At 41.7% G+C, this 15,563-nt stretch overlaps 2 protein-coding genes across 2 annotated transcripts in view; both read right to left on the reverse strand.

Annotated features, from left to right (window-relative positions):
- Positions 1-3,686, reverse strand: part of Ticam2 (toll like receptor adaptor molecule 2) — a 14,053-nt gene extending 10,367 nt beyond the window's left edge. The window contains exon 1 of the mRNA XM_031365632.1: positions 3,624-3,686. The gene's annotated coding sequence lies outside the window, so the exon portion shown is untranslated. The remainder of the gene's footprint in view (positions 1-3,623) is intronic.
- An 8,788-nt stretch (positions 3,687-12,474) lies between these two features.
- Positions 12,475-15,563, reverse strand: part of Tmed7 (transmembrane p24 trafficking protein 7) — a 15,803-nt gene continuing 12,714 nt past the window's right edge. Inside the window, exon 3 of the mRNA XM_031365633.1 lies at positions 12,475-15,258. Coding sequence (XP_031221493.1) covers positions 15,022-15,258 — 237 coding nt within the window. The 3' untranslated portion in view covers positions 12,475-15,021. The remainder of the gene's footprint in view (positions 15,259-15,563) is intronic.

The following is a 15,563-nucleotide window of genomic DNA, read 5'->3' on the forward strand; positions in this document are numbered from 1 at the left end:
TGCTTCCCTGCCTGCCTGCCTGCTTCCCTGCCTGCCTGCCTGCCTGCCTGCCTGCCTGCTATGATGGTTGTGGACTAACCTAATGGACTGTAAGTAAGCCCATGAGTAAATATTTTCTTTTATAAATTGCCTTGGTCATGGTGTCTCTTCACAGGAATGGGACAGTACTTAAGACACCATCATTCAAGGCAATCAAGGCCGGAAGTCAAGCAGGGAGTCTTATCAGATCCACAGTCAAGAGCAAAGAGATATTAACATATGCTTCCTTGCTTGCTTAGTTCTCAGCTAACACTCTATCTTTATAGAACCCAGGGCCAAAAGCCTAGAAATGGTGCCACTCAAAATGGCTGGGTCTCCCTAGATCAAGACTATCCCCTGTAGACATGCTGACATGCTAATGGGTCAACCCAATTTACACAATTTCTTAAGGTAACAGTTGAATATAACCAGCATACCATGATGTGTCTTACCGCTGTGTTTTGCCTTTTAGGATATATAGTCCCACTCTCTGCATAGATAGTCATAAATTATATTTCAAGATACTGTTTAGGGATTATGTTGTCATAAAGTATACCACTTCTGGGTTGAGTTGAGTAACACTCCCCTGTGTTCCTGCTCACATCTCAGCACTCTTGTCATCCTTGCTGACTTGGTTAGGTAGCTCCTACCTCATTTTCCCAGACTTCTCCATCACTATAAACAATAGCACCATTTAGACTTGAGGTATCCTTGACACCCCCTCTTCTTTTCCTACATGTCACTTCTAAGTCATCATTGAGTCCTGTCAATTCAACCTCCAGATTCCTCGTAAGCTATTCCACCTTGCCTTTCTACCACCAAATGCTGACTCTTCAACCTCCACAATATCTCCCAAATCATTACATTTTCTCTACCTTATTTTCATTTTGGATCAGCATCTCTCCCTTAGTATGTGTGTTTCACTCTGTCCTAATATCTAGCCCGGTCTCCAGCCAGCAGCCAGATTGAACTAAACACATACACCTGATCAGGTTAATCCAATCTGCAACCCTGCATTGGCCCATTGTACTTAGAATCCAAATGTATTAATATGACAACTAATGTCCTATGTGGCTCCTTCTGCTCCACCACCATCTCACAGCTCTTTCCTTTATTCCTTCAGTACTTCAGCCTGTGGGTCTTCATGGGCCCCTTTCACTCATATGACTGACTTAGTTTCTTTCTTAGTTTCAGGACCTATGAAGACATTTTTATTGGATGTTTGTAGTATGAGTAAAGTGAGTACATTTCCTTATTATAAGAGATCTTGAACATTGGCCATTCCTATTCTCTTAGAGGTTATGATGATTAATCTTGCACCAGGGTTTGAATTCACTTAGGAAACACACCTCTGGGTGTGTCTAGGGTGTTTCAAGAGAGGTGTAACCGAGGAGGGAAGAACCAATCCTCAATGGGTCAGCAGTCCACACACCTGGGACTCTGAACAAAAGAAGAAAAAAGAAAATGAAGAAAGTAAGCCGAGCACAGCCTTCGTCTCTCATGGCTGCCCGACTGTAGGTGAGATGTGACCGACTACCTTAGGATCTTGACACTATGACTTCCCAGCCATGGTGGACTGAAGTCCTCCAAACTGTGAAGCAAAACAAACTCACTTCCCTTCAGTTGCTTCTTGTCGGGTATTTGGTAAAGTAACTAATACAGGAGCAAACAACTGCAGTGCTACCGATGGGCCATAGTGGGGCTCAGCGATGACCCGAGAACAAGCACGGACTGCTGTGTTCTGGGAAGCGGTGATATCTTTGTGTATGTGTTCTGGGGTGGCGGTGGGGCTGGGGGGGGGAGGTTGTCTCTCTGTGTAGCCTGGACTGTTTGTAGACTCAGCTTGGCCTTCAACTCATAGATCGACCTGCCTCTGCCTCCCAAGTCCCGGGGTACCACCATCGCCTGGCTAAAACTCTAATACCTTTAAAACATCTGTAGGTGCTGCTAATGTTAAAATTGGATAGCTCTCTTTACCTTTCCTTAAAAGTCTATTTTGAAAAATAAAGCATCTTCCATCTGTAATGGGATCTGACGCCCTCTTCTGGTGGGTCTGAAGAGAGTTGACAGTGTACTCACATACATAAAATAAGTAAATTACAAAAAAAAAAAAAAAAAAAAAAAAAAAAAAAATCACTGCTCTCTGGAAGAGGACTGTGGAGAAGCCAGGGTGGAGACAGAGACTATAATCTCCTATGGTTTAGCTTGAGAGGAAGAAGGCAATCAGAGACAGCCCTTGGGTTTTGTTTAAGGCTTAAGTGTGGGGACTCAGCTCAAAAGAAATTAAGCCTGGCATGGTGGTGCATATGCTTAACCCTAACACTCAGGAGAAAGATGAATCTCTGTGAGTTTGAGGCCAGCCTGGTCTATCCAGTGAATTCCAGGACAGTCCCAGTCTCATGCAGCAGCAACAGCAGCAGCAGCAACAACAACCCAACCGAAAGAATAAAGGCAAGAGTGATTCCTAGGGTTGGGAACGTGGCTCAGAGGTGGGTCACATACACAAGGCTCCATCCCCAGTGCTAGCAGAAAGTAACAGTTCCTGGATTGTGACTTTACATGAACGGCAGCAGCGTTTACCGAGACATGGACAGTTATTAGAAGAAGGCAGAAGAGAGAGGACGGACTGTGCTATCTGTAAAGTTAATAGTTCTGTTTGCTGGTTGGACACGTCAAAAGACCTGGATGCATGCTTGCAAATCTGAAAAGAAGCAAAGCTAGAGCTAACAGTTCATCTCTGGGACTAAAGGCTCCAGGTAGAAGTCCTCTTCTAGTCGTCTAGAGATACATTGGGAGAATGTATCTCTAGAAAATGAAGATGATCGAGACCTGGGCTGTGGCCTTAATGTTTTTGTGCACTGTGTAAAGATCATCCTTGGGTTATTCAAATGCTAATTTCTCTGCCCTCCCATCTTGTTTCAATCTGGATATGGCATTGTAAAGTTTATGTCTAGAATCTCCTGTCTCAAGTTTGTATAAACAGTTCTTACTATTAATTTTCTGCTGTGTCAATAAATGATGCTCACCCAGTGATGAGGCAGATAAGAGAATAGGGTAGAAATTTCCACCAGCCAAAGGAAGAAGAGAGAGGAGAGAGAGACAGAGAGATTCAGATGGGCCACTTGAGGAGAGGGTCTGAGAAATCACCATGGGGAAAAAAATCTGAAGCTCAAAGATCAATAATAATATCCAAGTATCATGGCTGAGAGGTAGCCAGACTAGCTTAGGTAGTTAATATAAATCAATACTGCCCAGATAATGAAGTGCTGCTTGAAATAAATCCTGGTTTCTTTGTATGGTTATTGGGACTAGCAAAGTAAAGTAATACAGCCACCGGGTTAACTCACTGATAATACTTACATTAAAAATAACTCATTTTAGCCGGGCAGTGGTGGCACACGCCTTTAATCCCAGCACTTGGGAGGCAGAAGCAGGTGGATTTCTGAGTTTGAGACCAGCATGGTCTACAGAGTGAGTTCCAGGACAGTCAGGGCTACACAGAGAAACACTGTCTTGAAAAGCCAAAAAAAAAAAAAAAAAAAAAAAAAACCCAAACCAAACCAAACCAAAAAAGTCACTTTACACTGGGCTTTGTGGCACCTTACCATTCAGTGATTGAGAAGCCTAAGTCATCAGTGGGTGGGAGCACAGGAGAATCCAGTCAGCTGCAAGTCAAATGAAGAAGAATGATCACTAAGCAGGAACACATCTAAGTCAAGAGCTACTGACTGGTCAGGAAAGATGAGAACTGAGAACTGTGGACAGACACCAGATTTCATAAGTCTGCCCCTGATGACACCCCAGAGCAAGGGAAAGGGAGGGGGAGAAAGAAATAGGAGAAGTAGGGACGGAGGCCCAGAGGCAAGTCTTCCAAAGAAGTTATTTAATACAAAGGAGCCAAGAAACGGAGACGTTTATCCTGCAGGCATCCCTTAAAGGTGGCATTTAACATTATGAAGCTGTTGCCTGGCAGTGGTGGTGCGCACCTTTAATCCCAGCACTTGGGAGGCAGAAGCAGGTGGATTTCTGAGTTCGAGGTCAGCCTGGTCTACAGAGTGAGTTCCAGGACAGCCAGGGCTATACAGAGAAACCCTGTCTCAAAAAACAAAACAAAACAAAAAAAACCCACACAAACCAAAAACACAAAACAAAACAAAAAAATTATGAAGCTGTTAAATTAATGATTAAAAGAATCCACCAAATGAGGAGCAAATAAGATGTGACTGAACAGTATAAACGTGGTTTGTACATCAAGTCTTCGTATATTAAATCCTCATGCAGTAACACTGACTTTGCCTGAACTAGAACTCATTATTCTATTTGCTATTTATATATTATATATTACATATTCTAATTTATAAGTATATAAATTATATGAAAAGTACATGATATATAAATGGCATAAAATGGAGTTAACTTTAGTTATGTCTGTCACATTACAACGTGTTAGATGAGGGGTTTTCGTTGTTGTTGTTTGTTTTCTTTCAAGATGGGGTTTCTCTGTGTAGCCCAGGCTGTCCTGGAACTCACTCTGTAGACCAGGCTCAAACTCAAAGATCCACCTGCCTCGACCTCCAGAGTGCTGGGATTAAAGGCGTGCACTACTATCACCCGACAAAAATTTTAAGTGAGTTGGAATATTTTTTAAATACTCCTTAAAAGTTTACTGCTCTAGAAAATTTGAGTGGTCCTAAGTCATGCAATGCTGAAACCAGCTCACAGCTGCCAACCCAAATGACTTTCATTCAAATTAGCCCGGGAAAAGCAGAAAGAACAGATAAAATCCACAAAACTTCCTGTAATAGCTCTGTGAGACTGGCTTAAAGTGGTAGAGAGCACTTAAAAGACCCTGGTTATCTGCTCACGGTTCTGGGTGTCTTTCAAAAATTATGTTCCCAGCACTCTGGAAGATAAGGGAGGAGGATTGGAGTTTGAGGCCAGACTGAGCTATCCAGAGATGGAAGCGACCCCTCCCACCCCAACCTCTCCCTCTCCCTTCCTCCCTCCCTTCCTCCCTCCCTCTCTCCCTCTCTCCCTCCATCCCTCTCTCCCTCTATCTCCCTCTCTGTCTTTCTCCCCCCCCCCCAACTCTATATATTATCAAGTTTGCTAGTCAAAATGAAACACACGGCTGGCAAACCAGCGCGCGGGTTTTTCCCTTCAGAACGTGGCGCTGCTGGGATGGAGAGGCACCGGGCGTGCCCCGCAGACATCGCAGACAGACCCGAGCTGCACGCTACTCCCCAGCCCGCCTGCAACTTGCCTGGGAAGCAGTGCTGTGCCGCCACGAGGCTCTTCGGTCTTCTCTCTCACCGAGCAAGCCCTTGTTGGCACGTGTGCTTGCCACATAAGTCTGAAAGTTAGGATGCGACAGTCGTAGACCTTGTGCCAAAGTCAGTGAGGCTCTGCACGCCACGCCTACTGAGCCTGCGGAGTTGAAGTCCAGGGCTGGCTATGGAGCCCTCTGGGCGGGGAACTTTGCCTTTGGAAGTCGTGCTCGGCGTGCTCTGCGGAGCCCCGGGTCTTGGTAGACTGGGCCTCCAACTACAGGGTTGGGGGTGCACTGTCCCCAGGAGGAAGCAGATGGCCAAGGGCGGAGGAGGGGAAACGCCGTGGGGAACTGCCACCCAGGCAAATATTAGCTGGCCTCCCTGGTTTTCGTTTTCTTCCTTTGACATTTCTGCTTTTTTCCCTTTTAAATAAGTCTCGAATTCCAGACTAGGAGAAACTGGGAAAGGAATTCTGCTTCTGTCTGTTCCTTACAGTCCAAAGAACAACAAAAACCAACTAAACTAACCAACAACAAAAATCAAAAAGTACAAACTTTCCAGAGCCCTCAAACTTGATTTTTATCTCAGACTCCAATGCAAGTCAAACCTCGAAAGCATAGTTTGCTTCTTCTCTCCTCTCCCTTTTAATTCTGAAATTTTGGTGATTTTGAGACAGGATCTCACTACACCGTTCGTAATGGAACTCACGTTGTAGGGTGAATAAAAATAAGTAATCAAATAAATAGGAAAGGACGTGACTGTTCGTGCGCGGGGGTGGCGGGGAGGAGAACCAGGTGTAGCAGCCAAGAGGGCAACTGGTAAAAGAAAAGGCGGGTAATCCACCAAAATGGGTGGCTTATATAAGGGAGAAGCCAATAAGGAAGGGCAGTTTACAGGTAGGTACTGAGGAATGCTGGGAGAACCTAGCCAGCCACGTTCGCTTTGGTATGTTAAATAGGTTCCTCGGGCCAAGTGTTCCAGGGTTTGGGACTTAGACCTCCAATTTACAGAGACCTCCTTGGCTCTAGGTGTGCACCACCATACCCAGATAATTCTGACAATTTACACTTGCTGTCAAGGAAAGGAACTTGACCAAATCCAGGGAACTACAGATACCACATTGGGCTTGGAAGTCTCTGCCTGGTCTCAGAGGCCCTCTGCAGTGCTCGGAGGTACCTCTCTTCTGCATGCAGCCAACCGAATGAACCACTGACAGTGGGAGCTTGTAGGTAGCCACTAGGCAGACTGTTGCGGTGGAGTGGCTAATCTCATCCTGAGCCCCCCTGAGTGCCTCGGGGGCTCTTCTTGCCTCCTTCGTCAGTTCTGCAAATCAGTGCATGTGTGTCCGTGCACGACTGCCTCCCTTCCTCCACTTCTGCCATAGGAAAATATAAACTACAATGATTATCACATCAATCTAACTGTATGAACTGAGATTAGTTTGGGTCAGTATTTTGGTTCTCCTGGCCATTTTGGAAATTCAAAGAAACTTCTTGTTTGTGATGAAGTACCAGGAAGAACCTCATCTCTAAAGCCCAGAGGTGTGACCTGAAACTGTATTGTGACTTGCACAAAGGTGTTGCAAACCTTTGCTTTTGTTCCCAATGGAAAGTTAGCCAGCCTTATTATAGCCGCATGCCCCCAGCTTCCTCCTAATACAGGAACAAGCATCGCTGGGTTTTTATCAATCTTTGTTGTCATTTGATTATTTAGAGTAACAGCCAATCTGTATTTGTGGGGCTGACCATTTATTGGGCTAGGCCATCAAGTAGAAAAGGATAGATCATTAGGGAAAGGTAACGCCATCTTTTGTCAGTAACTGCACCGACTTCCATGTGTTCCTGCCAGGAGAGGAAGGTGCCGAATGCAGGCAGTTGCAAGGTTTACCACTCTATCAATCATAAAATTTCCCTCTGTATCGACAAATCTGGATTCATTTACCACTTCTCCAAAATATTCAAATCAGTGAAGACTAGTAATGACATTTTTAACAAACATCTACTTCCCCATTTGACACATCAAGTGTCCTGATAAGTTGGAAGTCACTGATGTCCAGGGTAAACTGACTCTTTCTCACTCTTTTATATTGCTTCAAATGTTGCTTGGATTGGTCTTTATAACACATGAGTGTGTTGCTTGAAGAAATGATAAGTTGGTCATACACACATCCTTTTAAGGAGGAGGAAAAAAGGAAACAAAGTCTGAGAACAAACTCCCTAAACCCTCACACTCAACATGAAAATAATTGGGGCATGGATTCAAATATGGAACAAAAATGTAAATAAACCCAGAACTTTTTTTTAAAAAGATTTATTTATTTATTGTATGTATTCACCGTTGCTCTCTTCAGATACACCAGAAGAGGGCATCAGACCCCATTGCAGATGGCTGTGAGCCACCATGTGGTTTCTGGGAATTGAACTCAAGATCCCTCTGGAAGAGCAGTCAGTGCTCTTAACCACTGAGCCATCTCTCCAGCCCATAAAGCCAGAACTTAAAGGAGATAAAAACCAAATAGGCTCAGTAAGAGCAAAATCCAGTTACCTGAAAAAGATTAATAAAATTAATAAAGTACCAGGGGACATGTTTAAGAGAGATGAGAAGACACAAACAATATTGGATATAAGAAGATATCACCGGGTAGTGGTGGTGCATGCCTTTAATCCCAGCACTTGGGAGGCAGAGACAGGCAGAGTTCGAGGCAACTCACTCTGGTCTACAGAGTGAGTTCCAGGACCTCCAAGGCTACAGAGAAACCCTGTCTCGAAAAACCAAAACCAAAACCAAAACTAGCCGGGCGGTGGTGGTACACGCCTTTAATCCCAGCACTCTGGGAGGCAGAGTGGATCTCTAAGTTTGAGGCCAGCCTGGTCTACAGGGTGAGTTCCAGGACAACCAGGGCTATACAGAGAAACCCTGTCTCGAAAAACCAACCAACCAAACAAACAAACAAAAAACAAACAAACAAAAACACCCCCCCCCAAAAAAACAAAACTAAAAAAAGACCACAAACAAACAAACAAACAAAAAAAGGGTGTCAGGTTCCTCTGGCTCACTGCAGGTATAAATTAAGTCACTTATAAAGACTTTGTGGGCAAGAGAACCAGTGAGAACTCAGGGGTTGAGTGACACTGCTTGTTCAGATCCAAGACTTCTGTATCTTTTGCCAGCATCTGTGAAATAGACTAATTTATTAGTGTAAGATTAAAAACAAATGCCACAAGTAAATTTGACTTTTAGTGATGGCGCAGTCAACAATACCATCACACAGAAAACTGATCACAACTGTCCAACACTCTAGCATCACTAGTGTGGGCTGCCAACAAAATCAGGAAGTATTCTGTTGGAAGCCAAGCTGAGCTGACATGGATTACATAGTGGTAACTGTCCGTTAAAAGGTTATAAACTTAAGAAGAAGAAATGAGGACAACCCAAGGCTATGTCAATCTAGACTCTTTTATCACAAGGTGAGCATCAGATCAATGTTCGAATTGGCCAAAGACTTAACAGGGAGATTTCGGAAATGAGAGCCACAGATCTCAGTAAACTCCCAAATTTCTACATGACGGGAAGGAAGCCTGCACACACAGGACACTGGAGAACTCAAGGTCTCACTACACTCCTGGCTAGATGTAAGTTTATGTAGAGGAGAATTGAGTGTTCAACTCCTCCATCCATCACCAGTTGAATGGAAGGCCTTTGCATATGGAAAGATGCAATCTGGACTAACAGAGAGCCAAGAGAGGGTTTAAACAGCCTGAGGTCTGCATGAGTTTCTTAGCCCATACACATATCCACCAGAGTAGTTTTTACAAGTCTAAAGTGTTGAAGAACAGCCTCTGACGTATTGCTGGTTGACCACTAAGCTATGCTGGCAGAATAGTGAGCCCTGGGAAGCCAGGAACATACATACATTTATTTACTTATTTATTTAATATGCATATATTATGTATATATGTACACACACACACACACACACACACACACACACACACTGTAGCCACTGTAGCTGTATTCAGACACACCAGAAGAGGGCATCAGATCTTATCACTGATGGTTGTTAGCTACCATGTAGTTGCTGGGAATTGAACTCAGGACCTCTGGAAGAGCAGTCAGTGCTCTTAACCGCTGAGCCATCTCTCCAACCCACCAGGAACATTTTTATAACATACACACACATATATTTGATGAATCAAATAAAAAGTGTAAACATGAACATTCCAAATCCAGGATCAAACTCAAAAGAATAAACCCAGGAGGGTACAGGAGACAGACATGCTGTATATGAGGGGCCTAGTATTGTATTTAAGGAAGTGATTCAGACAGAGAAAGAGAACGACAGCGGGCGGCAGCCTAGACCTTTTCAAAGGAATCAATACTGAAATCTTTTTTTTTTTTTTTTTTTTTTTTTTTTTTTTTTTTTTTTGTGGTTTTTCGAGACAGGGTTTCTCTGTGTAGCCCTGGCTGTCCTGGAATTCACTCTGTAGACCAGACTGGCCTCGAACTCAGAAATCCACCTGCCTCTGCCTCCGAAGTGCTGGGATTAAAGGCCTGCACCACCACCTCCCGGCTTATATCTACTTTATGTTTCTTCCTGACTTACCTTCCTGAAAACTTGTCAACTTTAATTTTTTCTTACAAAAACCACCTTTTAATTTTATTGGTGGATTTTACAGGTTTTTGTTTTCTTATTAATTCATTTCTGCTTTCTATTTAACTTGCCCTCCCTCGGTTTATTTAGTAGGAGACTAAGGCTGAAGCTCTTCTTTCTCCCTAACAGGCACTGAGTGTACACAGCACAGGCAGTCAAAATTAGAACAAGGAAATCAGACTGAACCGCCTCTTCACGGCAAAGGACGCACTCAAGAGAAGGAAGTCAGCCTGTGATCAGGCAGACAGCATCTGTAAAGCATTCACCTGAAAATGGCACCCCCTAAGAATTCAACTAAAAATGGGCAATCTTCTTCCCTTCCCTCCAAACCACTCCCCTCTCACCCCCAAAAAAGGGCTAAAAGCAAAAGAGGATCTTGATATCATTACTCATCAGAAAAATGCAAATTAAGCCATGAGATCTTGCTTGCACACTTACTCAGGGGAAATACGTATCTGTATTTTCTTCCCAAATTCTTTTCTTTCCAAACTTGAAAATGAAGTCACCTGGGAGATCAAATATTACTTACATTTTCAGTGAAAAATAGGTTTAAGTTTTGTAGTAACAAGGGCAGGGGTATACCTCATAGATCCCTGAACAAGAAATGAAACCACTCAGTTATTGGCAGTGGTAGACGGTGGGTGTCCACTGTGGGGCAAACAAAGTCCAGCTCCTTAAGGAGTGAACCTTTGCCCTGTGCACACTTTGCTCTGTTAGCACCTGAGTTCAACTGCTTCAATAGTTCTGTTCTAGCCCAGCAGTGGTGGCTCTCACCTTTAATCCCAGCACTTGGGAGGCAGAGGCAGAGGCAGGCGGATTTCTGAGTTTGGGGCCAGCCTGGTCTACAGAGTAAGTTCCAGGACAGCCAAGGCTACACAGAGAAACTCTGTCTCAAAAAAACAAAACAAACAAAAACAAAAATGAAAACAAAAACAACAACAAAAAGGGGTGCTGATGAGATGGCTCAGCAGGTAAGAGCACCCTTTGCTCTTCCAAAGGTCATGAGTTCAAATCCCAGCAACCACATGGTGGCTCACAACTACCCATAAAGAAATCTGGTGCCCTCTCCTGGTGCGTCTGAAGACAGTTACAGTGTACTCGTTTATAATAATAAATAAATCTTTAAAAAAAATAGTTCGTTCTTTGAGGTCAGATCACCTTAATTTTTTAAACTTTTAGCAGGTTATTATGTTGATGACAGATATTCACGTGTTTTCATTTCTGTCTCATACTATATGAGAGTCAGAGTCTATTGATGCCACAATAAAAACTTTAGAAACAGAAAACCAAGAGATCAGAACTGGAGTGGGTAAAAAGATATACAGTAATTATATACGAGGCACTTTAAATAATATGTGTTGAGACAGTCTTTCTAAGGTAGCCCTGGCTATCCTAAAACTCACAACAAAGACCAGGCTGGCCTTAAACTTAAAGATCTGCCTGCCTTGGCCTTAAAGATTTGTGGCATCACACCTGCTATAAACTGCAGCATTAAATTTTATTGTTGTAGTAGGGGATAAAGAAAAATACTGATACAGTCAGTACTTAATGAAATCACTTATGTAAGGGCACATAATCTTGATTTAACGCAAGTATTCCAAGCAAACCACTGATCCTATACTTATATCAAAATTTTGGAGTCTGCTCTTCAAGGGTCACATTCAAAGTCTAATTACTGTGAGAAACGAGCTTATTTCCTAGCCTCTGTGTCTTAGGGTTTCTATTGCTATGAAAAGACTATATGGTCAAGGCAATTCTTATAAAGGAAAACATTTAATTTGGGCTGGCTTAGTTTCAGGATTTAGTTTACTATCACGGTGGGGAGCATGGCAGCACACAGGTAGAAATGGTGTTGAAGGAGTTGAGAGTTCTACATCCAAATCAGCACACAGAGGAAAGAGAGCGCAACACTGGGCGTAGCTTGAACATCGGGACGACCTAAAAATGACACGTTTCTTCCAAGGCCATGCCCACTCCAACAAGAGCACACCTCCTAATGGCACCATTCCTTAAGGGGGTCATTTTTATTCAAATTACACTATACCTCCTCTAAACATAAAAATGAAACGTCTAGTTCACAGGGCAATTGTAGAGGACACTTATCATCAACACATAATGCTTTCAGTTCAGTCCAGCCCAGGTTAAGTAGTCAACAATGCCAGGCTGCACATACTGTTATTTCCCCTCTGCAGAGTTCTGCTCAGGAATCAGACTGTCTCTTCTCACTACTCTATGAAGGGTTGGAGTTGAGTCATTACCACTAAGGTTTTTATTTGTTTGTTTTGTTTTGTTGTGTTTTAAGACAGGGTTTCTCTGAATAGGCCTGGAACTCACTCTGTAGACCAGGCTGGCCTCAGACTCAGAAATCCGCCTGCCTCTGCCTCCCAAGTGCTGGGATCAAAGGCGTGTGCCACCACCCAGCATCCTGAAACTATTTAACCCATTATTAACACTGACCACCCTAAAACAGTAGGATGAGCTGTGGTTAAGGAGTTTAAGAAAGAATTAAATCCTGAAAGAAACAAGTAAAGTCAGTTTGCTGAATTTTTTTTTTCCTTTTTATTTTACATGGAACTGATTGGTGTAATCCTGTGGAACCATCTTTAATTCAGAGAAAATTCTTTTTCAAAGTAAACAAAAAACCTTTGAATTTATATATTAATTTGTCTAATTTTTGAAAACAAAAGTGAACAGTCAGCTTTATCCTATTTAAACATAAATCTTACATTTAGAAATTGAAACAAAAAAATGAATAGTTCAGAGATATAAATGAAACCTTTCAAGAAATTGCTTTTCAGTCCACTGTATTTTCAAAGGTGATTATTATGCTCAGAGGAAAAGTTGTATGCCACAAACTGTTTTTTAAAAGACTGTTTAGATTATTAGCAAAGCAATATTGTAAAACATATCTTTACTCAGTTGAAACTTCAGTATAAACTCATGTATTAAGTTGCTTTCCATTATTTATTCTACTTTAAAAATATATACAATTATGATATTCAAATATGTACTGAGTCATGACCAAACAAAAATATTTGGGAAATTCAAACTCCTGAAACAACTTATGGAAGAATTACAGAAAAAAAGACAAGCTATGAGTTATGTCATAGGAGGAAGAAAAACATCATATAGCATTTATGTGTGGGTATCTATTTTCTTATATAATCATACCAGTTGAACAGACAGCTGTCAAAATTTAGCCAGCTACCGAGAGATGAAACTAAATTCATACTATTTCTGACACTGGGTAACTGGTGATTTCAAGTCTGACTCAATAATCTCATTAAAAATGATTTATATTAATAGTTTACTATCAGGACGTTTTGAGAGGCACAGATTAAATGCGGGCATCATGTATGCCAAACCTAGCAAAATCTATACCTGACTCCATTTAATTACAGTGTAAGTGTCCAGAGTCCACTGGCAAGCAGACATGGAATTTTACATGCGCCTGTGCTTAGCAATCACATTAACATTGGTGCTTAAAACATTCACGACTAAGTAGATGGAACATTTACAAAAGCCATAGGACTTCAATACAAGAACTCAAACGCGTAAGTTTGCAAAATCTTAAACTTCTCTCTTCTTACTCTGTAAATGTCTAAGGAGCCATGATCTGGTCTTCATGAATCCTAAAAGGTTGAAAACATGTTTATTCCTACACTGAGACATCTGAAATTAGTGAGCAAGACAACTTGAATTCATTTTGCTCTTTCATGCAGAATGTGTGCGTGCCTGCACTTGGGCACATTTTAAGATGGCTTAGTTAACGTCTAGTCAGTAATGGTTAAGTGACTAGAACTGCTAGTCAGTCATTATCCTGTGGTGTCGTATGTTAAAGTCTCTACAACAGCAGACTCATTTAGCTCCCGTTACCTGTGGAAGAAAAGCATGGCTGAAAAGTAACTGCTAGGTTTTTTAATTTTTAAAAAAGCAAAAAAGCCTTCTTACCTATACAATTTCCCATCATTATGTATTCTGAATACTTGGATCAAAATCTCATTTCAATCAGCTTAATCCACACAAGGTACAGACATAAACAGTACAAACCAATCCTAAACATCTTTAAATAGCAAACACTCACAGCATTCTAAATGTTTAATTGTAGAGCTGCTAATTAGAGACTCCAGAAACAAGACAAAATGAAGAGAGATAAAAATTAACTTCTCAGTGCGTCACACCGTGAGGATAAGACATATGGCACTTATGTGACATGAGCTCACAACTGCTGACCTATACTGGCAAAGACTTGACCAAGAACTAGTTCACCAGAATGCTCACACAACTCAGGTCCTCTCTTCTTTATAAAAGCCCTGGGAATGCAATGACAGACAACCACTAAAAATGTTTCTATTTCACTTACCATACCGTAGCGTCTCATATTATTCTTGTTCCTAACAGTTACAACAGTCTGGTTTTTAAGTCTATTATACTATTGTCTATGTGGTGGTAACATTTCTAAACAGATAACATAGCTAGTTATAAATCATAGAATGGGAAAAAAAAAACCTGTACATTTTTCAAACTAGCAAGAAATAAATTATATCATGATATAGCAATGAAAATTGTATCACTATTAACTAAAAGTTCTATGGTAGATTAGTTTCCCCCGTAAAATTAAGCAGTGCAGAATAGGGCTTGGCTACAGTTAATCACATTTGGTTTTCTTAAAAACACAACTTTATTCACTATAAACAATTAAAAGGCAGTTTTCTTCCTCTGTAATACACACAGACAATAAACCTAAGATTTTTTTTTAAAGTATCAACTACCTATTATGAAGAGTACTTTTAAATGGTTAAAAGGAATCAGAATACCAAAGTTTAGTGTATGAAGAGTAGATATAAACAAAGAAAAAGTAGATCATTGGTGTTATATATTTCATATGAACAGCTGCATTAAAGTCCAAAATTTTCCACCTTTACAAATAAAAAAGGTGTCCTCTCCCCATGGGGATATGCACTGTACTTCTTTCCCAACAATTATGAGTAGGGTCTGAGAATGTTGCCAATGTTAAGTTCTTCAGTACCTAAAACTGAGGATAGTAATATTATGGTGGCAATGGTGCATCTCAAAGTGTAGTTACGATCCAACACGAGTTGTGGTGGTTCTCTTATCTGAGAAGAAACTCTTCAGAAGAAACACCTGCCCTATGCTAACCACCAGAAGGATGAGGGCTTCTCCCACCGACCAATAGGCCACTCTTGTATTCAGATCCTCTGCTCGGCTCCGGCCTTGAGCTTCCCGTAGCCGGAAATGTGTCTGATAGTCAATGACGGACTTGAGAGCTTCATGAATGGAAACGCAGGCAGATTCCATCTAAAAAGAAGTATGCCCGTTAGTTTAACACTATTCAGTCTGTAGCTAGCACATTCTTCTGCTGTTTTGATCTCAGTTTCTCACTGCTTTACCACTGCTGGGGAGAGCTGGCATTCACTTTCACTCATACCAGTCACCCTGGCAACGAAGCTCTTCTACTCAGTCCCTTGGGACAACTATGACATAGGTCTACGTTTCTCCAAACATAGTAGTGCCACAGTTATGGCACTACTAAGGTGGTAGATTAGACACAAAACTAACAAAAGTGAACATTCTTACTAGTTAGTGTAACTACTAAAATTCAA

The sequence above is a fragment of the Mastomys coucha genome, unplaced genomic scaffold (assembly GCF_008632895.1).
Source record: "Mastomys coucha isolate ucsf_1 unplaced genomic scaffold, UCSF_Mcou_1 pScaffold13, whole genome shotgun sequence".
Taxonomy (NCBI): Eukaryota; Metazoa; Chordata; class Mammalia; order Rodentia; family Muridae; genus Mastomys; species Mastomys coucha.